Raw genomic sequence first — 22,197 nt, 5'->3', positions numbered from 1 at the left:
CAGAATTCCTGGGCCAGAGACAGGTGCATAGTGAAGCAGTATAGGGTAGATTTTTCTGCCCTCCAGTGAGTCATGCCTTAATTACAATAGCCTTCCTTTCCTCTTCTTTTCTCCCTCCTCCTCCCTCTTGGTAATGCTGACAGTGGAGTGAGTCTGCCTGCCTGCCTGCCTGCCTGCCCATCCGTCCGTCTGTCCATCCATCCATTCTACTGATCCTGCCTGTCTACCTCCATCCATCCATCCATCCATCCATTTTTTATCTATCTATTTATTTGGTGAAGCTTCATGTAGTCCAGGATGACTTTGAATTCATATAGCCTGGAACCACCATGAACTTCTGATCCTTCTGCCTCCACCTCCCAAGTGATAGAATAACAGGTCTGTGCCATCATGCCCTGTTTTAGAATCACCTGAATATAGAATAACAGGTCTGTGCCATCATACCCTGTTTTAGAATCACATCCCTTTAATCATGTCCTTATTAGAGAACCATGATTGAATTTCTCTTGAATGAATCCAGATTATACCTTTCTGGTCTGTCAGTTATGCTTCTACTGGCTGTTTTTAAAAACCACTTTAATTTAGTTTTATTATTGTGGTGCTGAGGAATTGGATCCCTAGCCTCACATGATAAGCATATGCTGTTCCACTAAATCGCATCCCAGTTCTCGCTGAATCTTACCAAGTTTATACTATACCTGTAGCATTTTTATTCTTCACAAGTTCACAAGCCTTTTAGAGAGGGAAAAATTTGTGTGTGGTTCTAGGAAAAGGAGTATTCAGAGAATCCGAGTTGATGCTCCCAGCCTGTTATTCCTACTTCCCTGATCCAGAGTTTCTGCCAGGTCAAAGAGAATGCCCTCATGTGGGTTTCTTGTTCATTCAGTGGTCCGAATCAGGGATATCAGGTGTTGAGTTTACATGTCAACTGCTTTGCCATCACTATAGCTGTGGCTATTGCTTTTTGGTTGTGTTCAGAAGTGACCTCAGGCAGCCATTCCTTCGTAGAGCTGAACTGAAAATTATGGGGAACTTTTCTGATGATTTTGCCCTAAGCCTAAATTAATGTGTCAAAAACTCCTGATAGAACTTTTAATTAACAGACAACCTGGGTTTCACTTGACATTAATAAACTAGGATTTCTAGGAATGGGATAGAAGTGATAGCTGTGGGGGTGCACAGCTTTAATCCCAGTACTTGGGAGGCAGAGGCCAGCCTGATCTGATCTACAGGTTGAGTTCCAGGGCAGTTGGGACTTTTTTTTTCCTTGGGGCGGGACGGGGGGGGGGGGGGGTCAGGAGTGGTTTTTAGACTGATTTTAGGTAGTAAGGAGTTATCTTTACTTTTTAGTTCTAGTATTGAAGACCATAGTTTCCTTTCTTTGGGGCATATTACATTTATTTCTCTTGAGATTCAGAAAGTCTGATAGATTCATTTTACTTTTCAAAGGTATGATAGACTCTCTTGCTTTGAATTACACTAGGCAAAGCACATAAATCCAATCCCAAGATAAAGACACAGGATCCAAAGAAATGGCATGTTAGTTTTCTAAATATAACTGAGCTCAGATTTAAAGCTCAGAACCCTCAGCTCTCTGAAAGCTGGTTCTGTCTTTTAGTGAGTACCATTAAAAGTAATTAAAATGGAAGGGCTCAATATATTTCAAGTGGATAGTTTTTTAGATTTTGAATATTTCATGTATATCAATAAAGGTGATTTGAACAACATGATTTAGCTTAATATACTTTTGTTATATTTTCCATGAAAATAAATATATAAATTAGAAAAAGAAGTGTTTTTTTTATTGGATCACATGATTTGATTTTGGGTTCAGATGTTGTGGTTAAGTTATTGAGCAGAAGAGAACAACTGAAGCTTCGGGCTTATCAGTGAGTTAACGGCAGACTCAAAAATAGAATCCTCTGCTCTTTGCCTGGGTATGATTTTGTTTGAAGAGAGAGGCCTGTGATCTGATTATATAATTGCAGGAAGTAAGGTTTGGGTTTTGGAAGAAGTTCCAACTCTGGTGTTACCACCTGCCTTAAGACCCTGGTTTGAAGCAGAGGAAAGAAGAGAGGCCAGTCTTAAACTTTTGTGCTCTTAATCTTAAAAAGCTGAAGCTAGTGGTTGCTCCCTCCCTCACCTTATCTTGTTTGTCTCTTCTTGGACTTGTCTTGTTTCTGGACAAGGATATACACTGTGTAATTGATCTGTAGGAAATACTAGTGGCTTCTTTCATAATTTTTTTTTGATGTATGAACCTTAAAATTTATTTATTTGACAATGTTATACATACATACATTGATCATACCACCCAACTCTCCCCTCCCACTTGTGAACTTTTGTATGTGTATCATTGTATAGTGAATAAAGAGTATGGTGTGGAAGTAGTGGAGACTGCAGAGCACACTGTTGAATAGCTTAAGGGGTTATCAGCTTGAGACTCATCAGATTGTTGCTGAGAGCTGCTTTCTGATTAAGTCATTGCTTTACTTCTGTTCTAGCTTTGGCTCTGGTGGCAGGTACTATATAGGAAAAAAGCAGGAACTTGGCAGAATAAAAACATTTGTCTATGACTGCTGAATGCTTCTCCCTAAAAACAGATATGATGGGCTGCAGTTCACAGCATGTAGCTCACCCACCCATTTAAAGTGTAAAAATCAGTGTTTTTTAGAGTATTCACAGGTGCGACTAGCACTGCAATCTAATTTTAGAATCCCTTCTCCCTTTCTAGGACACTCCATACTTTCTAGCTGCCAATCCTGTCCTCCTTTTACTTCTCTCTTTGGTAGCCCTAAGGAACTACTAATAGAATCTATTTACTAATTCAGATTTGCCAGTGTTGGATATTTGTATAAATGGAATTATATGCTGTTTAGGTTTTTGTTTTTGTGTTTTGGTCTTTATTCCCTTTAGCATAATATTTTCAAGGTTGTATGTGTTGTACCATTTGTCATTTCTTGTCAGTAGCGGATGGACACAGTACTTTCATCAGTTGGTGGGCATCTGGATTCTTTTTTGTTAGGATTTAATCTTCTGTTCAGGTTTTTTCTATGAGTTTATATGTTCAGGAAGATTTTCCTTTTTTCTTTCTCTCTCTCTTTTTACTAAGAGTGGAATTGCTGGTTTATATGGCATAAGTCAGTGTCTAGCTTTTTGATAGGCTGATGTGCTTTCAGAGGAGCAGTGCTACGACTAGAAGATTTTAAGAACTTTAAAATTTAGAAATTATTTAACTATTGGTTTATGTGTGGGTGCAGGTGTACCTGCTCTTTCCATCCTGGCTTGGGGGGTGTCAAACTCAGGCAGTCAGGTTTTCATGAGCTTCTACAAGCCAGACTGTCTGCTCTGATTGTGGTTGTGGTTGGGTTTCTTTCTTGTGAATATGCTGAATGCCTCTCTTTGTGAGGCAGCTGCCTGTCCTCTTTGCAGCTAACTAAGGTTGTCGAAACCCTTGCCTGTTTTTCAGTTAGGTTGTTTTTTGAGTTTTGAAGATTCTTTGTATATTCTGGGTATAACTTGCTCTTCTAATTGGTCCTAAATTATGTGGAGATAGAAATATAAGACACAGAGACTGGGTTAATGATCTGGTCAGTTTCAGACAGATCTTATTTTAACTTGCTTTTAAAAAAAATTGTGTGTGTTCAGATGTACATGTATGGAAGTCAGAGGCTGATTTTATGGAGTTAGTAGTTTCTGTGGGCTCTGGGGATTGAAGGAGGGCGCCAGGCTTGCAGGACCATTTCATCACACCATTATTTTAACTTTAATTATTTTAACATTATTTTAACTTGGAAGAAATGGGTTGATAGATTCATTGAATAAATATGAATGACAATAGTCAGATTCTGGTGATAAAAGAGAATTAAGCAGACAAAAATTTCTTTTGTTGTGAAGACTTAAGCAAGGCCGATGAAAGTTGTAAATTATTCCCTACTTTTCTCGAATTCTAAGCTTGTGACTTTCCACTTAGTATACAGTTTGTAGTTAACCTTTTTCTAACCATTTTGCAGTCTAAGTTAACTATTAGGTAATTCTTCTGACCTTGAATACTCCCATGATAAGTTAAGGACCCCTGGAGACTTAATTCTTTTGTGGGAGTGACGACATGGTAGCTTAGGATATTATACTTCATGCTTGGCTAGTGGGAGTGGGATGGATAACTGATGGCTTCTCAGCAGAATTTCTTTTTTTTTTTTCATTGCACTTGTACATTTCTCCTGTTCTAGTTGATTCAAATAAAAATTTCCATGACTGCTTTAATAGTAAATACCTTTGACAGATTGTTTAATTTACTATGCTCAAGTAACTTGAATTGAAGGTTCTTTTTTTTTAAATATTGATTTTATCATTTATCTATGTGTACGTATCTGTGAGCACAAATGTTCTACTGCATGTTGGTAATGGTGGACTTCAGAGAGAGGGGACAAATCCCTCAAGCTGCAGTTATAAGCTGCTGTGAGCAGTCTGATGTGAGTGCTGAGAACCAAACTCAGATCCCTTGCAAAAGTAGCTTTTAACTTTTTTTTTTTTTTTAATTTTAATCACAGGTCATCCACTTGTATCCGAGCTGTAGCCCCCTCCTTCTTTCCCTCCCAGTTCCACCCTCCCTCCCTCATCTCCTCCCTGCCCTCTTCCAAGTCCACTGATAGGGGAGGTCCTCCTCCCCTTCCATCTGACCCTAGCTTATCAGGGATCTTCAGGACGAATTGAAGGTTCTTTATAGGTCTTGGTAAAGTTTATGCTTGTGAAACTTTTTAATTCAAAAGTAAAAAAAATAAAGGACTAGCTTCTTGACCTAATATTATTTATTTTCAACAGACTTAATTATTTGAGACAGAATCTCTATGTAGCTCTGGCCGCCCTGGATTTGGCTGTGTAGAACCAGGCTGACATTAACCAAAGATCCGCCTACCAGTGTTTCCCAGATGCTGGGGTTAATTAAAGACATGAACCACCACACTTGGCCGATTTTGACTCTTAATCTTTGACTCTGTTCAGATGCTCTCGTTCAGGCCACTGTCCTCGTAGCCCAGGGGTGAAGTTTTCCTTCTCCCTACAGCAGAGGAAATCAAGCCTCTGAAGTTCACCGTGTGTCTAGGCTCACACAGTGACTTTCAGAGTTGGAATTCCAGCTGAGGTCTTTAGCCACAAATTCTTTGTGAATTACAAAGCGCTGCATCTGTGGGTGGAGGAGGGGAAAGGGATATTGAAGATAACAGTTCGGTTTTACCTCTGCCCCAAATCATGCATTGTTATACAGATGTTTTGTACTAACAGCCGCATCTTAAATGTGTTTATAACTCGGTTTTATGTATCCTCAGGATTGCTTATATATGATTCCAGCCTCTCCTGTAGGTTATGTAATGCAGTAAACAGCATGAATTGGAGTATAATCATTAGCCAGTGATTGGTCTCTATACAAACTGATAACTTGGGTTAGTTTTCAAGGGATTTCGAGAAAAATGCTACTGTTAGCTATTGGTGCCAACCTTTTTAATTTTTGTTTTTTATTATGGCTGTAATTTAAGGAGTTACTTGCTCAGCTATAATTGATGTAGTAGAGAAGTAAGTTTGTAGCTTAGAGTACACCAGCTGTGAGATTGCCTGACTTTGGTGTGAACCTTAGATTTTACAAACTTTCCATATTGCTGATTAGTTACTTTAACCAAGATTGACATGTTTGTTCTTTTAGTCATGACACTATTTAAGGCAGTGATCTAGAGGGAGAAAATGGAGAAAATTGTAAGTTAAGTCATTGGGGCTAGAGCAGATTAGAGTGATAAGGAACTGGAACTGGTTATAAAAAGGAATGGATAGCCAGGGTTTCTGAGGATGTGATGATTGGAGATGCAATATAGAAAATCATTTTTCCCTTCCTGAGTTCTGAACTGCTTGTTAAATAAAGCAAGAATCAACAGATGAAGAAAAAAGATACAATATATTTTGAAAAATTAATTTTCTGTTCAGATGAAATTCATAGGCTTTAGTATATTTACAAGATTTTATAGTGTTTGTTACCATCTATTATAATATTTTTGTTTGTCCTAAAAGAAACCTCTTAGCAACCACTTCTTACATGCTGTCCTCCATACCCACCCTCCTGGCAACAACATTGCCATCTTTTGTCATGTCCCTAGCTAGACTTTGCCTATTCTGGATTGTGTGTAAATGGAATCATAAAATGTGTGAGCTTTAAGTTTTCACTTAGCATAGGCTTTCAAAACTCATCTATGTTGTAACACATAAAAAGATGTCATTCCTTTCTTTTTATGGTGGAATAATATTGTTACATATGTTGTCATTGATGTATTGATATATACATTTTGCTTTCCTATTCATCAGCTAATAGTCGTTTGCTGTTTGTTTGTTCATCCGTCTTCCTTTCTTCCTTCCTTTTAGTTTTTTTGAGACAGGGTTTCTCTGTGGCTCTGGCTGTCCTGAAACAGGACTTACTGTGTAGACCAGACTGGCCTTGAAATCAGAGATCCACCTGCCTCTGCCTCCTGAGTGCTGGGATTAAAAGCATGTGCTATTACCGCCCAGCTGTTCTTCTTTTACTATGAATAGCCAAATGCTATGGAATGTTTATGTACAGATTTTTATAGGAATATGTAAGTTGACTTGGAGATACGTATGTCTTTAAATAGAATTGCTGAGTCTCTAGTAGCTTTGAACTTTGAAAGAGCTCTGTATGTGTGTGTTTCTAGAGATTGAATTTAGGGTTTTGTGCATACTAGGTAAGTATTCTTCCACAGAGCTGTTATCTTTAGTTTCCTTTGCCTTTTAAAAAATAAAATAGGAGAATAGGAGAATATGACTTCTAAAGAGTTAAAAACTCAAAAATGAGTTTTGGCTAACTCCAACACTCTTCATTGCCATCTACCCATGGGTACCAGACTACTGTGGGTGATGTTTGGGTCAGAAGAGCAAATGCACCCAGATTACTGCCTCGCAGAGTCCAAGGTGGAGAGGGAAGAGACCAAGTTCTAGATGTTCACAACTTTTATTAAGTTCTAGCCACTTACAAAGTTATTTCTTTGTAGAGGAATAGAATTAAAAGGCCAGGACTGTTTAGAGAAGGTGTACTTCATAGAAGCCAAGAGTTGGAAAGAAACAATGGCTCTAACAAAGAGTTGAGATAGAGCCCTGAGAGCCAGCTTACATGAAAAGAGTGCTATTTTATCAAGATGATGGAGTCACTTTTAGGAATGGTAAGTTTAGGATTTTCAAGAGGCAGTGTTTTGTGTGTGGTTGGAGAGCTGAGGGCACCCTTCTGAGACAGACAAGGGTTTGATCTGCATATTGGCTTTAAAATACAGTGCTAGTGTTTTTACTTGTGTAGTAAAAACATCAGAAAAAGGTTTTGCTTTATACTTGAACTCTTGGTTTGACTGTGCTGATATTTCTGCTCTTTCTTGCTAAGGGTGACCTGTTTCTGGTTTTTATATTTCAATTGTGAATTCCTTTAGTCACATTCATTTATTTTGAACCCCTGTTTGGGGGGTTCTTTTTTTTTTCCCCCAGACCTAGATCAAAGGTGACTTCCTCCTATATCCTACAGGCACTTTAAGCAAAATTCTAGCTCTGAGCTTGTGTGCTAGGGAGATGTCACTACATTGTACTAGCCCCATTCCCTTGTCTGCATTTAGTGCCGAGGAGTTAAAAGACTTTTCCTTCATTTCTCTTGAATAAGACCTATGTTTTGGTGCTTTTACTTTGAGAGGTCTTAAAGTGCAAGTTGTAATTCTTAAGAGTTTGTCAGAATGTCCAGGAAAGACTGGTTTTAGTATTCCGTCTCCCTCTATAGTTTTCTTATCGGCATCTAGTTATACTCTCATCCCTCATTTCATACCAAGTATTTGATTTTTTTTAAGTGTTTTAACATATGTAGCCAGTATTTAAATTATTTTCAGTGGTTAGGGTCATCAGACCATCCATCTTGTTTGTTATCCCATAGAAACAGAAGTGTCTGTCTCTTCAGTTAGTTTCTGAGAACCCATTAAGTTTCTTAATCAAAGATTATAAACTTAGAATAAAATCTAGGTATTTATTTGGCCATTATATTGTTTAGAAAATAAGAGTCCAGTTAAGGATTGAATTTGTTCTTTTGAAAACCTAGAAGTTCTTACAACACTGTCTAAAATGCTGCCTAGCAGCATTGTGTTGGAACTGGGAAAAAAGCGGGCTGTTCAGGATAAGCATTGCTTTCAGTTGCTCATGTCTCACCGCACGCACACTCTACACATAGTGTACTTAACCTCTTTTTATCTTTTATAGTACCTGTTCACCTAGGCATTTGTGGATCGATTATCTTTGTGTCTAGTAAAAATACTGGCATTCTGCCATTGTTCTATAGTAGTGCTAACAGATACATTTATTCATTGGTTCTAAAGAAGTCTGTAATGGCTACTACATAAAATTAGATAGGTGGTATTATCCCCAAGTTTTAATGAAGAAAATAAAAAAATAAGCCTTAGTAGTATATAACAATCTGAACTATTCAAGTCCCCTTTCACTCAAGTGCTACTCTGCTCTTAACTGATTTTTAAAGCACTGCAATTTTTTTCTCAGATGAAGTATTAGTGACATTTGTTATGCAAAATCAATAAAAATAGCACTTTTTATTGAAGACTAGTTGTGTTGGGGAGATGATATGGGACCTTCAGTGCTAATGGTAGCTTTCAGGTTTCTTGCTGGAATGCCTAAGATTCTACAAACACTTTGGACACACACTGTGCTATGACTAATCTGTTAAATATTAGGAGGTCTCAGCACCTTTTGGTGTCAAAGTTACACTGTGTGTTTTCTGTGTGATTGATATGTGTGTTTTTGATACTGTCATATACTTTTCATTCATACATGTTTTAATAATGGTGATTGTTCAGCATTTTAGTTAGAATTGTGTTATAGTTGAATTTACTTTGAAGCATCTAATAGTGAATTCTTTTTTACTTTTAGATTCTCTTTGTGGCCAGATGGGTTTGTATGGACAAACTTGTCCATCTGTAACTTCATTAAGGTGAGTGCTTTTTTTTTTTAACATCTAATATTTGAAAAGTTAGTTGGTTATGTCACATTGCAGTGAATTTCAAGGTGAGGCTCAGAGTAGCAGTGTTGTTATAGAATGTCCTCATTCTGTTTCCCCAGAGAAGTACAATAAATCACCTTTGCTGTAGAAAAAATGCGGCTGTTTTGTGAAATAGTGCAGTTTGATAGAGTAGGGGTATTTATGCTTACAGAGATTTTGAGATAATGGGATTTAGATCTGTTCTTAATCTCCAGGAATAATCTTGAACATGAAACAACATTACTACACTTTTTGCTGTTGTTTCTTAAACATCTAATCTGTTTTCTACATGCTTTAATTTAAAAAATGCATTTTGGTTGCTTTGTAGCAGATTATTAAAAACTAAATTACTGACAAACTTGTTTCTGAGGAGTGGTTAAGCATATTCTTTAGATGACCCTTTTCTACAGTAAGCAAATAAATGTAGAAAGTAGGAATTAAGTTTAATACAAGCTAGTGGTCTCAGATTTTTAAAGTTGCCAGAGTCTTTCTTTGAATCCAGTCTCATGTTAGGTTCAGTGAGTAAAGCAGACAAATAAGAAACTCTCCATGTTCTGTTCTTTTAGTGGCCTCTGAGGGATTGTTATTGGTTCAAGAACAGGGTTTGAAAAGTAACCTTGCTTGTTATGGTGGCTCATGGCTTTAAATCAAGCATCTGGGAAGCATTTTAATTTTTATTGAAGGCTTTCAAATTAAAATATAGAGTTTAAAATGTTAATCACAACAGCTATAGTTACTGGATGCTGTAGTCAGTATCATTTATTCACCTGGTACATAAAGCATCGTTGCTGCTGTTTTGCTTCCTAAGCAAATAAGTAGAACTATTTGTCAGATAGTGAGTTGGCCGAGGAGGAAATGGAAGAGACTAAACTAGAGAAGTAGGCTAAAATAATCTGGGGAAAGCTTCACTGAAAAGGAGACATTTGAGCGAAGAGATGGAAGAGTGATGGAAGAGCCGTGTGTGTGTGTGTGTGTGTGTGTGTGTGTATGTATATGTATTGGTATGTAGAGAATGGAACACTAAGTAGAGGGAATCTAGGACTTGCCACAGTAGGAGGCTCTTCTCTGTTTGAGGAACATTATTCTGGCCAGCATTTCTGGAACAGAGTATATGAGGAATAGAGGGCAAGAGGAAGTGACAACACATTGCTTGTGTCATGAGTGTGAAGTTAAGGATTATGTAGGCTTGAGACAGATTCTGGTTTTCTAGAATGATAGAGAAGGAAAGTGAACAGTGAGTTTGCCTTTTTGGATTTTCAGAACAAGTGTTCATTGGAGCAAAACTGTTTCTGGAAAATTTCATGCCATTGTGGCAGTTTTCCCATGAGAATGCATTTTTCACCTACTTAGCTGGAGTGTTGTATTTCTTTTCTTTCTTTTTTTTTTCCTTCGAAGGCAGTGGATACCTGTATTGTTCTGGAAATAGTTTTGGGGGAAAAAACCTGTCAATTTCTTTTATCTCAGAGCTGATGCAGAACTAAATTGACTTAGTGGTGATTTTTTTTTTTTTTTTTTTTTACTATGATGGGAAGAGTCAGTTTTCTTTTTTTTAATACTTAAAATTTTGGGACTGTCAAGCTGTTTTGTAGATTTTGTACTTGCACTGAATAGATTTAATTAAAAATATTTTATAATGGGACATGGTGTAACAATCATGTAAAAAGGCCATTGACTGATATTTTTAAATTGTTTGGAGTATTTATGATTAAGTTAGGGTTTTATTTACTTGATAAGGTTATAGAACTAAGATGGGTCTATATTTACCCAGAGTGTGCTGTAATTCTTGTGTAAAATATTCTAGAGTCAGCTTTTTTTAAATATAGCTATAAATCTATCAGCTCAGACATTGAAGCCCAATAACATCAGAGTCAGTAAAGACTCATTTCTATAGTGTTCTGTATGGCTCCTCTCAAAAACAGAAATTTCCATTCTCAGAGGTATGTGTGCGAAGAGGAGGACTGTTTGTCATTGGTTTTTCTCAGTGGAAGCTCTTTTCAGATAAGAAAGTAGTAGTAGTCCCAGCTCTTGAGAAATGGAAGCAAGAGGATCACAAGTTCAAGATTATCTGGTTACCTAGTAAGTTCCAGGCCAGCCTGGAACTACATGAAACCCTGTCTCAAAAAAAACAGACCAAAAAAAATTACAGGATGATGATATCATCATATGTATATATATATATATATGTATATACATATATATGATATGTATATATGATATACACATATCATGTATACATGCATACTGAGATTGTTTTACCACCTGTGGTTTTATTTATAAGTTAGAAACCATACCAGATATCTGGACAGAAGATACCTTAATAGAAACAATCTTAACTAGATGCAGTTGTTAACTAGGTAACAGAATGATAAGAGTAAAACTCTTTAAGGCATTTTGAAGAGAGACTTAAGACACCAGATACTCAAAGGACTTGGTGCCTAGAGAAAATCTTAGTAGTTTTGAAAGATGAGCCTTTGAAATGGGAGTGCAGGAGAGAAGTTGCTCCATGACCGCTGCTGGTGTCTTAGCTTGCAAGATAAAGTGTATGGACTGAGACCTAGACTTCCGAGGAAGATGCTGGTGTTTCTGAATTGGTTGCAACAAAGCTAGATCTCAAGTGTTAGAAAAACTGAGAACTGGTTTTACTTGTGCTTTGGGCAGGTCCTGGGTGAAAGAAGCCTTTGTTAAGGGAGAGTAGGCATGTGTGGGTGCCTGTCTGTCTGCTTGCTTTATTTATTTGTCATTCATTCATTCATTCATGCATGCATTCATTCATTCATTCATGTCTTACTATGTAGCTCTGGCTAATCTGGGATCTGTTAGGTAAACCAGGCTGGCTTGGAACTCATGGAGATCTGCCTGCCTCTGCCTCCCTAATTACTGGGCTAAAGGCACATGCCAACCTGGCTCTGAGAATGAAGATACAATTCACTTCTTCCTTTTCTAGCCTTGCAGTCTGTTTTTTTTTGGACCTTTTCTTGGTAGACCTTTTAAAGAAGCCAGCTGGCAAAGCAGAAGTATAGTTTGCAGAGAATCCTAGCTCCAGATTGGCAAAGCAGAGTAGAGTGGGATAGTGTTGGAGTTTGCAGCTGAGGGGCAATGACTTAAGAACTGCCTTACTTGTTCCAGAAGACTGCTCAGAAATGTGGCATAAAAAATGTTTTCTAAGATCTCTTTTAGCCTGTCTTAATGTGATTTTGGTAGAATGCCTGCATGTTGCTGAAAAACTTTAGTAGGTTTTGAAAAATCATGTGAAAACATTCAAAAAGAAAGCCTCAAGATTAACAGGTACTTGTGAAATCTGAATCTGCTGCCTTTAAGTCCTGAGTTTGGCTGAGAGTGAATGGTGAGGATAACAGGTCTTCAGCATCCATTCAGTTCCTGGGTTTGAGATGGCAAGGGTGGAGGTCAGGTCCTGGTGGACACAGTTTCTCTCAGAGTTGAACCTGTTTGGTTCCTAAGTTTGATTAAGGTGGATTTGAATTTCGAGATGTACATATATTTTATATCTGAGTACTCAGCGTCAGTGAAAACTTCACAACAAAGCAGTTTTTCCTTGAGTATTTATTCTCTATAAACAGATGTCTACAAATCACATGACTTTTTTCACCTAATGTACCAGTACACTTGGAATTTGGTTTTCTCAAAGCAAAATAGAGTAATTCTTTTGATCAGCATAATATTGAGGTATGTCTGTGTTGCTGGTCTATCAGTAGTTATTCTGCTTTGGCTGTGTATACTCACAATTCATTTATCCATCCACCCATTGATGAGCATTTGGGATGTTTCCAGTTTTATCTATTATAAATAAAAATGCTTTGAAAATCTGTGTGCACATATATGTCTAAATATATGGTTAGATTTGGGTAAATATGTAAAAGTTGGATTGGATCATGTGATAGATTTGTACTCAACTTTAAAAAAAAAACAAACTACCAAATGTTTCTAAAACAGTTGCACTATTTTACATCCTACCGTCAATACTTAATTCTTGCTATCCTCTGTCTGATGTGCCTAGGCGTCTTTTCAGGTGGTTATTTGACATTGTGAACGTACCTGTTCAGATATTTTGTCATTAAAAAAACTGGTTTGTTTCCTTACAAATATGTGAGAGCTTTTTCTATTTCTAGATACAAATTCGTTTTGAGATGTTTTTTTATAGATAACCCTGCCCTGTCCATATGTGTTTTCATTCTTCAGACAGCGTTTTTGAAGAACATAAAATTTTAAACTTGCAATTTATCAGTTTCAGCTTATGAGCTCTGTATGTCTGTGTGTTAGCTATGAAAGATGATAAAGTTTTCTTTTACGATTTCTTCTATAACGTCTAGATTGTACATTTAGGTCTATTATCTATTTTTTTTTCCTGCTTTTTTGTGTATGATGTCAGAGCATCTTCCCCCTCCATACAGATGAATCTGTTGTTTCAATATCGTTTTTTCAATTCAGTGATTTGTTTTGGAACTTTTATTGAAAAGCAACTGAATATGTGTTTGCGTTTGTTTGCTCTCCATTCTGTTGAGCTATCTATATTGCAGTTTTGGTGTACGTGTTGAAAACTGCTAGTCATGTATTTTAATTGGGAGGGGGGAACCTAACATGTCTATAGTAGTAACTTGAAAATTAGATAACAACTGTAGTGTTCTTGAACAGATGAAGATAAGTTTTAGAAGAATTTTAGCTAGGCTTAGGACTTAAGCCTAAAATCGCAGCACTGGGAGACCGAGGCAAGAGAATTGCTTGATTTTGAAGCCAGTCCAGGCTACATATTAGGGTCCAGAAGATATTTTTGGTTGCTAGGGATCAGTTGGTCAGTGGGTAGGGTGTTGCAACTAGATAGGAGTATATTTTAGTGTTGTATTATGCTGCATGATTATAGTATGCACTGGGGATTGGCATTTCAAGGGGGCAAGGGATAACAGGCTAGGGAAGAACTCTTGAGAGTTCTTACAAAGAAATGGATGTTAACAGTGATAGATATGCTAACTGCCCTGATTTGATCATTGTGTGTATCATTAAATAGGTAGACTCTGGTTGACTTAAAAGAAAACTTAAAAACCTAGTGAGAAAATTTAAGAGAAACTTCATTCTATTTTATTTGCCATTTTGTAGCCCCAACATTTGAATATGATTTAGAAGCTTATCCATTGTACAATTTTCTTACAGCTGTGTTAACCTATCACAGTCTTTTCACTACTTGATAACATTATTAAGTTATGCTATTTCCTTAGGCTTTGTTTCTTTTTCCCATCCTTTAACTAGTTTATATATGTGTATGGTTTGTGTGTGTGTGTGTGTGTGTGTGTGTGTATGTATGTATGTATGTATGTTCACGTTCCAGTAAACATTTTCTTTTATTGGAGCGGCAGTGAGTTTGAGATATTATCACTATATAATCCTGGGTATCCAGGAATTCACTAGGCCAGGCTGTTCTCCATCTCACAGAGATCAAAATGCACAGAAAATATAATGTAAAGTCCGAATGGCAAAGCTGAGAAACTCTGAAATGGTGGCAAGAAACAACACAAACAACTAACAGTCTTGAAAGGATAGGTCTCCAGGGACAAATATATTTTAAGGGATAACATCTTTACCTATGGTTTTTTTTGGTAACCATTTCAACCCAGATAGCGCTGGTACTTCCATACCTTTTCTTTTTTTTTTTTTCCATACCTTTTCATACAAAGTATTTATAGTGGTGATGAGTTGGTGTAGCTGACCTGTGTGGGCTCTTCTTTATCCCACCCTTAATCCCCATTTCATCCACATCACTAAATAGGAGAGAAAGGATAGGGAGAGAGGAATTAGGAAAATTCCTGAATCTGTTTTTTTTTTTCCTTTTGTTTCTTCTTTGACCATGGCTACTAGCAAACTGCAAACAACCCTCTGACCTACCACCAACCTCTCCTGTTGAGGTTTTAGCATTTATATAACCTCTGGAAAGTTCCCAGAATTCTAAACATCACTATTTGCAGCTATCAAAACCACACCACCGCTAGAGCATGAGGCAAACAGCCTGAAGGAGCCCCACATCTCTATACCTGGAATTAAAATGAAAGCACATTCTTTAATATTTGTGTTTAAAAAAAAAAACAACAATTCTCTATAAAGTGTTTTCATGAACAATTTATGTTGTATACTCATTTGGTCTTTGATTTGTTGATAAAATTATTTGTACTTTCTAATCTCTTGGACTTTTAAATGTTTGAATACATTTAATTTAATAAAATTTAATTGCCTTTCCTTATTTTCCTTAGTACCGTTTTAATTATATCCTTAAAGTTGTTTTTAAAAATTGTTGTTTATATTCTTGTATGCAATTACAGAAAGAAGTGTGAGAAAGTTATTGGAGGGGATATATTGTTTGCTCTGAAATTTCTAGTATTTGATAGATTATCTTTTCAGGGAAGGACTTAGATAAAATTTCCTCTGGTTCAGGAAGATTTTCTCTCATGACATTTAAAAAATACCTAAGAAGAGAGTTCTCTTCTTCCTCTTTGGTTTTGGACATGCAAAATGACAGACATGTGTCTGTCATTCAGCAGCCATGTGCTATATGGTGTTTTTTTAAGTTTTAAAATAAGTGTTTACTTATTTAATGTGTATGGAAAAAAAAGAAACCAAAATTCCAGATTTTTTTTTACTACAAGTTGATGTTTTATGTAAATTGGTATCTGCTCATAGAGCAGAAGTTCTGCTTCTTGAGTTTTTAGATTAATGTTTATATTTATTAAATTTAAAAAATCTTTTAGGAGTCCACATGAACTTCTTTTTTTTTTTTTTTTTTTCTCTGAGACTGGGTTTCTCTGTGTAACCCTGGCTGTCCTGGACTCACTTTGTAGACCAAGCTGGCCTTGAACTCACAGCAATCTGCCTGTCTCTGTCTCCCTGAGTGCTGGGATTACAAAATGTGTGCCACCACGTCCTGCTCATTTTTATTTTTAAGTCAGAGTCCTTGAACCCAGAGTCTTGTCTATGCTGTGTAAGCACTCTATCACTGACCTACATCCTTAGCTCTTGGTTTTTGAAAGTGTCTTCCTATGTAGCCAAGGCTGGACTGGACCTGGAGATGGAGATGTGCCTCACCATTTTGAGTGCTAGGATTATAGGTAGTGTGCCATCATGTCTGACTCTATTTTCCTTTTCATCTAATGTGATGGTTTCTTCCTTAAGTCATCATAGTGTTGAAGGAACTACATATCTGTCTTCAGCTTCAAGGAAGACAACATCATTTTCTGAACAACATTTGTGGGCAACATTTTCTGAAATTCTAGTTTTAGTTGAATGTCTTCTCCACCTTGATTCTTCCCTCTGTCTACCCCGTTAAGCTTTTGGTTCATGTCTTATAAAAAATTAGAGTGCTTTTATGTAGTAGACTAAATTTTATCTGATTTTTTTTTCTTTTAAACCAGTCTTGAAATTGAAACAAGGAATCTAAAGATAGATAGTATGGAGTGTATGATAACCTTCTGGAAATGCTTTTGAAATAAACATATTTTTCATGACAGTTCTATGAACTGATACTATAATATAAATGATAGTAAATAATATAAACTTCTTTTTGTCACACTCTGGTGTGTCACATTGCTGATTTAAGACTTACTGATAAGTTGGAGATTTTAAAACCTTCCAGGTTTTGTGTACTGTGTGCAAAAGCCTGCTATTTTAATGACTTCTTTTGGCTAGGAAAACTTTCATAATAGATAGCAGGGTTTTTTTTTTTTTTTTTTTTTTTTTTGCCTTGGTTTTAAAATCTATAGTGTGGAATTTTTTAGCCTATGAACGAGTTCTGACTATTTACACCATCATGAGAGAGCTTTCTGGACCATATTCTGAGAGCTGTTGAACTATGGAAGTTGCAAGCAGCAGCATAAACTTTGCATTTAGTGCATCATCTCCCGATCCCCTTTGTTAATACTAATAATGCCGTGGAGGCAGAATGTTTAAGAGATGTTGGATAATGAACTGAGGCAGTATGGTTTGAACAGAGACAGGGATAAAATTTAATGGGGAAAAATGACTGTGAGCACAAGTAACCTAGCGTTAGAAGTATTAATAGCAAATTCTGTTTTGGTTTTTAAATATCAGCCACAGAGATGGTTTGGGTGATAAGTGAAAGGGATTGATGTTCAGTAGCCTATTTAGCTAATTTTTTTTTTTTTCATATAAATATTTTCCCCTGAGACAGGGTTTCTCTGTGTAGCCTTGGCTGTCCTGGACTTGTTTTGTAGACCAGGCTATCCTTGAACTCACAGAGATCTGCCTACTTCTGCCTCCTGAGTGCTGGGATTTCAGGCGTGTGCCACTATGCCCGGCCTACTCATATAATTCTATAGGTAAAGTTTTAAATGGAGAGTGTATGGCATTAATGGTAGAATAGTTTATTTCCCCACAATTTTTTTTTAAATATATATAAGTAAAATAGTTTTTTTTTTTTTTCTTTTGAGGCAGGGTCTTGATACGTAGCCTGGATCATTGCTTCCGAGCAATATTAAAGGCATGTACTACACCCAGCCTAAAGTAAAATAGTTTAAAGATAAGAATTGTATGTATGTAGAATAAAAATACTTTGGGGACTGGGGTGATGGCTCAGTGGATAAAGTGCTTTTCCATAAGTATGAGGATGTGAGGTTAGATTTTCTGGGGGAGGAGGGAGGGGCTTATGGGGGAATACAAAATGAATAAAGTGTAATTAATAAAAGAAAAAGAAAAAAATGGATTTTTGGAAAAAAAAAAGAATCCATTTGAAAAAAAAAAAAGCTAGCTGGAGAGGTGGCTCAGCAGGTAAGAGCACCAGCCACTCTTGCAGATGACCTGGGTTTGTTTCCAGCGCCTTCCATGGTGGCTCACAACCACCTGTAGCTCCACTTCCAGAGGCTACAACTCCTTCTCCTGGTGTCCTTGGACCCCTGCCTTCATGTGGTGCACATACACTCACACAGGCCTACACTTTTCACTTATACACACAAGTAAAAGCTGGTGGGTGTGATGACAAGCACCTGCAGTCTTGGCACTGGTGAGGGAGAGACAGGCTCCCTGGAGCTTCCTGGCCTGTTAGACTCTCTGAATTAATGAGCTCCAGGTTCAGGAGAGACCTAGTCTTAGCAGGGAAAATGTTAGTGGACAATAGAGGAAGGCACCTGACAGTGACATCCGGCCTCCACATGTATGTATCCAGGTGTACATACACATACAGATGTTGCACACACATGGTAATGAATTTAAAAAAAAAAAAAGGCATTTTGACCTGTCTTAGCTTTGTACCTTTAACAGGGTTCTTGGTGAGAGTATGGTTTGCATGGATTAAGATTTGTTTTTGAATCTAAGACTAAATAGTTGAAGGGTAATTTGCAGAGCATCTAGAGAACAGTGAATGTGTTGTGCTTATTAAATTCATAGAAAGAATTGGAGTAGTTAGAGTTTTAACTTAGAGAAGAAACCCACATGACATTAACTTGTGTAAAATGTGGGATCACTATGAAGAGAGCTTTGACTAAAGACATTTTCCTCTGTATTCTCCACAGTAGCAGAGATTTAGATTATCCTAAAAAGTTTTTTTTTTTTTTTTTTTTTTTAGCACAATGAATTCCCTAATCCAGAAAAATTGATTGTGTTGTGAATTTACTTCCTTTGCAAATATTTGGGGTGGGGCTTGGGGCTGGGGTCTCATGTAGCCCATGGACGTGATAAGGAGTTGCGGCTGACTTTGAACTGATGCTCCTCCTAACTTCTGAGTGCTGACATGGTAGTACTATGCCTGTCTTCCTGTGGTGAGCTTAATACTGTTTTCTAAATATCAGGACTTTACAAAAGAACCTTGCAGGATTCTTTTTCACCTATTTTTGTGAAACGTGCTTCTGAGACCCCCCCCCCCCATTTTTTTCTCCTAATGGCAGTTCTCACTAAATCTCACTAAAAGTTTTTACATACTTTGTATTGTAAAGATTCTTAGGACTTCAGAAGTGGAAGAAAATTTATGAAAGCTGAGTTTTGGTGAGTGACCTTTTGTTATTTATTTGCTGAATTACCTATTTGGAAATACAATTTTTTCATCTTGTATTTTCAATTTAGACCAACAAGATTTTTTTTTTTCTTTTTTTTTGGCGTGTCTTTTGGAAAGGTCATTTCTTAAAGTTTTAACAGATTAGTTATGCCTTAGTGGAAAGTAGTTTACTGCTGTTCCTTCTCCTTAATGGAACAGTGAATAGCTGCTTTGAAAAGATTTTGTGGAAAGAAAATAGAAGGCAAAAGAAGAAAAATACAGAAGGAATTTAGAAACTATATTTGTCAGGATTAATCAGGTGGTTCTGTACAATGAAAACATCTCCTTTTCCTTGTTACACCTTTGTCTTTCCCTGTAAGATAACCAGCTAGGGCTTTTATACCTGAGAGCTATGGATTCAGAATTCCTTTATGGAGTAAGGAGGTCTTGGGGGCTGTTTAAAGGATCATTATTATGGAATAAAGGTCTTATTTGTGCAATAAGTATATTCTCAGTTTTCATGTGCTGTCTACAAAAATTTGAAATCACCTCCTGGGTGACTTGAGTAGTCTAGTCAAATGAAGGGCTCATTTTAATGAGGTCGCTTGATGATTTTGTAAGGTTGGGTATGTGCATTTAAAATCACTGAGTAGCAATATTTAAAATTCAGACTTAGTATAAGTGGTTTTCTTTGTAATCTTAAGTAGTTAATAAATTGTGGAGATTATTTTAAGAAGGGTCCATCCACTGCTGAAGAGGTTCCATTACATCAAAAGTAAATCCCTGAGGGAAACAGAGCTTTCTAAGCTGGTCTGAACTCAGGGATTTGCCTGCCTCTGCCTCCCAAGTGCTGGAATTAAAGGTATGAGCTACCGTGCTTGGCAACATTTCTTTTGCTAAGGTGTCAGATTGCATTTCAGAAGCAAGAGTTTGTCTTTCAGTCTTACAGAGCTTCAGGACACTTTATAGGACACATCAGGCCATGGACAGGCTTGTGTTTAAGCTAAGGATCTGTAGTTTATCTCATTTCATAACTCTATAGTCAGTTTTCTTCTCTCTTAGGGCTTTGTTTCATGTGACAAGAAGGAGCCAGTGTCTGTTTCACATATTTCATTTGAATTCTCCTTTGTGCAATTTTTCATCTGCTGCCAAATCTGTAGGTGAAATACAAGTTCCAGGAATGAAGGGTTCAGTACTATTTGGGGTTGCAGAATCATCACCATCATAAGGCTTATTCTTTTTACTTTTCCTTGTGTTCTCCTCTTACTCCGCTGGATGCAGCATCTCCATCATTCTGTTTGCTGTTGGAATTGGAAAGCTTTCTGAGTAAGCATTGCTACTCCTTGGGAATGAGGAAAAGTGCAGGTGGAAGCCAAAGGAGTGTGATAAGGTAGTAAAAGCCTATGTGAGATCATTTTGTTGGTGTTTTGTAAAGGGAAATTAGTTTCCCATCTCCCTACCCACATGTCATGACTTAGTTTTGAGAAGTGTATTGTTTGAAAGAGACCGGATCTCATTCAGTAGACCCAGCTAGCTTTGAACTCAGTACTACTGCCTTAGCCTCTTAAATGCTGAGACTGTGGGTATGAACTACCACACCTGTTATGTTGTTATACTTTGATACTCTATAATGCTTTAAAAGTTGAGAAAAATTCCTTTTGGAGGTTCTTTTAAGTAAAAGAGATGCCATATCAATTTCAGAACTTTAAACCTCAGTTCTTTTTCATTCCTTTTTCTTCATTTCCATTTCTTTCACAAGCATTATGTTCTTTTTCTCTATGCTTCTATCTTACCATTTTCTCTGGTATTCCAGTCAAACTGTTGGTGTCAGTCTGTGTTGGGTTGTACCTTTCCCAGGTTATAAAGGATGTAGCTGTTGTAAATGTTCTTCCATATGCTATCTAAGCTACTCTGTCCTTGTTTTCTTTTAGTCTCCAACAGGTGTTTGTTTCTTGACAGGTACTCTGGTGTGATTAAGTGTGTGTGCACTTGTACCAACACAGACTTAGACACATACACATGCATACACACACACACACACACACACACACACACACACACACACACACGCTGTTTTAACTATTGAAGTTCCTTCTTTCAAGGAGCTAAGGGTCTCCGTGATACAGGGTATTAAACTTGGATATAAAGCCTGTGCTATTTATTTAATCTGTGCCTTGTAAGAAGAGGTTCTCCTTCATCTTAGGAGGTATAGAATGGAAAAAAAGTAATTGACTGGGCTTTTGTTTTGGGAGATATGTTTGGTTTGAGTTTTGGAGAAAAACCAGGCAGAGAGAAAAGGAGAGGCCATTTCAGAAAATGAATAGGATTACTTTTTTTTTCCCTTCCAGATAATCTGTACCTGCATGTTATTAGGTAGCACCAAAGATACTAGTTTATGGTCACTGTCCTCAGTGGGGATGTGTGCAACAGGAGTGAAGGTAGAATGCTTAGACATATGATGAACTTAAATGAATTGAGTTAAATGCCAAATTTAAGCTACAACAGCTCTAGGAATTTAGAGAAGAATTCATAAAACAATAATAAAGGCTAAAAATTTTGAAAATGTGTTAAAGGTGTAGTGTTGGGAGAGAGACATCAGAAGTGCTCGGCTGTGATGACATGAGAAGGGTGTTGCTAAATTCTCTTTGAGTGTATACATGGGACTTGTGATTAGTAAGGAAGGATGATGAGAAGTCAGTCCAGGAGGCCAGCAAGGAGGCTTCTGGAATGGGGTGAGGTAAAGTGTCCTGACATTTCTTAACCAGATTTCCATAGCAAGATTCCTTAGAGCTTTCTATGTTCTTTTAAAGCTCACTACCATCTGTCTCTTACACAAGTGAACTGTCATCACTGTTCCACTAATAGGTTTCTTTCTGAAGCTACTGGTATTCTGACCAAATTTAATGTTCATCTTGTTTATTTTTGCAGCTTCTAGCTTAAGTATCAAAAAGGAAGCACCTTTTAACCTTATTACCAAAAGTATGTAAACTTTAATAAATTAGAAACAACTCCCTCCTCCTTTTCAGACTTTGTATTTGAGAAATTTTATGGAATACCTAATGTTTGCACTAGCACGGGAGATAGAAGTGCAACGTGATATAATTCTGACACAGTATGTCCTTTTTGGGCTGTTTAGATCTTCACTTTC

The 22,197-nt window shown here is 37.1% G+C and overlaps 1 protein-coding gene across 5 annotated transcripts in view; it reads left to right on the top strand.

Moving 5' to 3' along the window:
• Foxj3 (forkhead box J3) overlaps positions 1 to 22,197 on the top strand; it is a 93,304-nt gene that overhangs the window by 13,530 nt on the left and 57,577 nt on the right. For all 5 annotated transcript variants that reach the window (XM_060379690.1, XM_021635019.2, XM_021635020.2 and 2 more), the window contains exon 2: positions 8,962 to 9,022. In XM_060379690.1, coding sequence (XP_060235673.1) covers positions 8,979 to 9,022 — 44 coding nt within the window. In that variant the 5' untranslated portion in view covers positions 8,962 to 8,978. The remainder of the gene's footprint in view (positions 1 to 8,961; positions 9,023 to 22,197) is intronic.

The sequence above is a fragment of the Meriones unguiculatus genome, chromosome 3 (genome assembly GCF_030254825.1).
Source record: "Meriones unguiculatus strain TT.TT164.6M chromosome 3, Bangor_MerUng_6.1, whole genome shotgun sequence".
Taxonomy (NCBI): domain Eukaryota; kingdom Metazoa; phylum Chordata; class Mammalia; order Rodentia; family Muridae; genus Meriones; species Meriones unguiculatus.
This window is presented reverse-complemented; position numbering and strand designations above follow the sequence as displayed.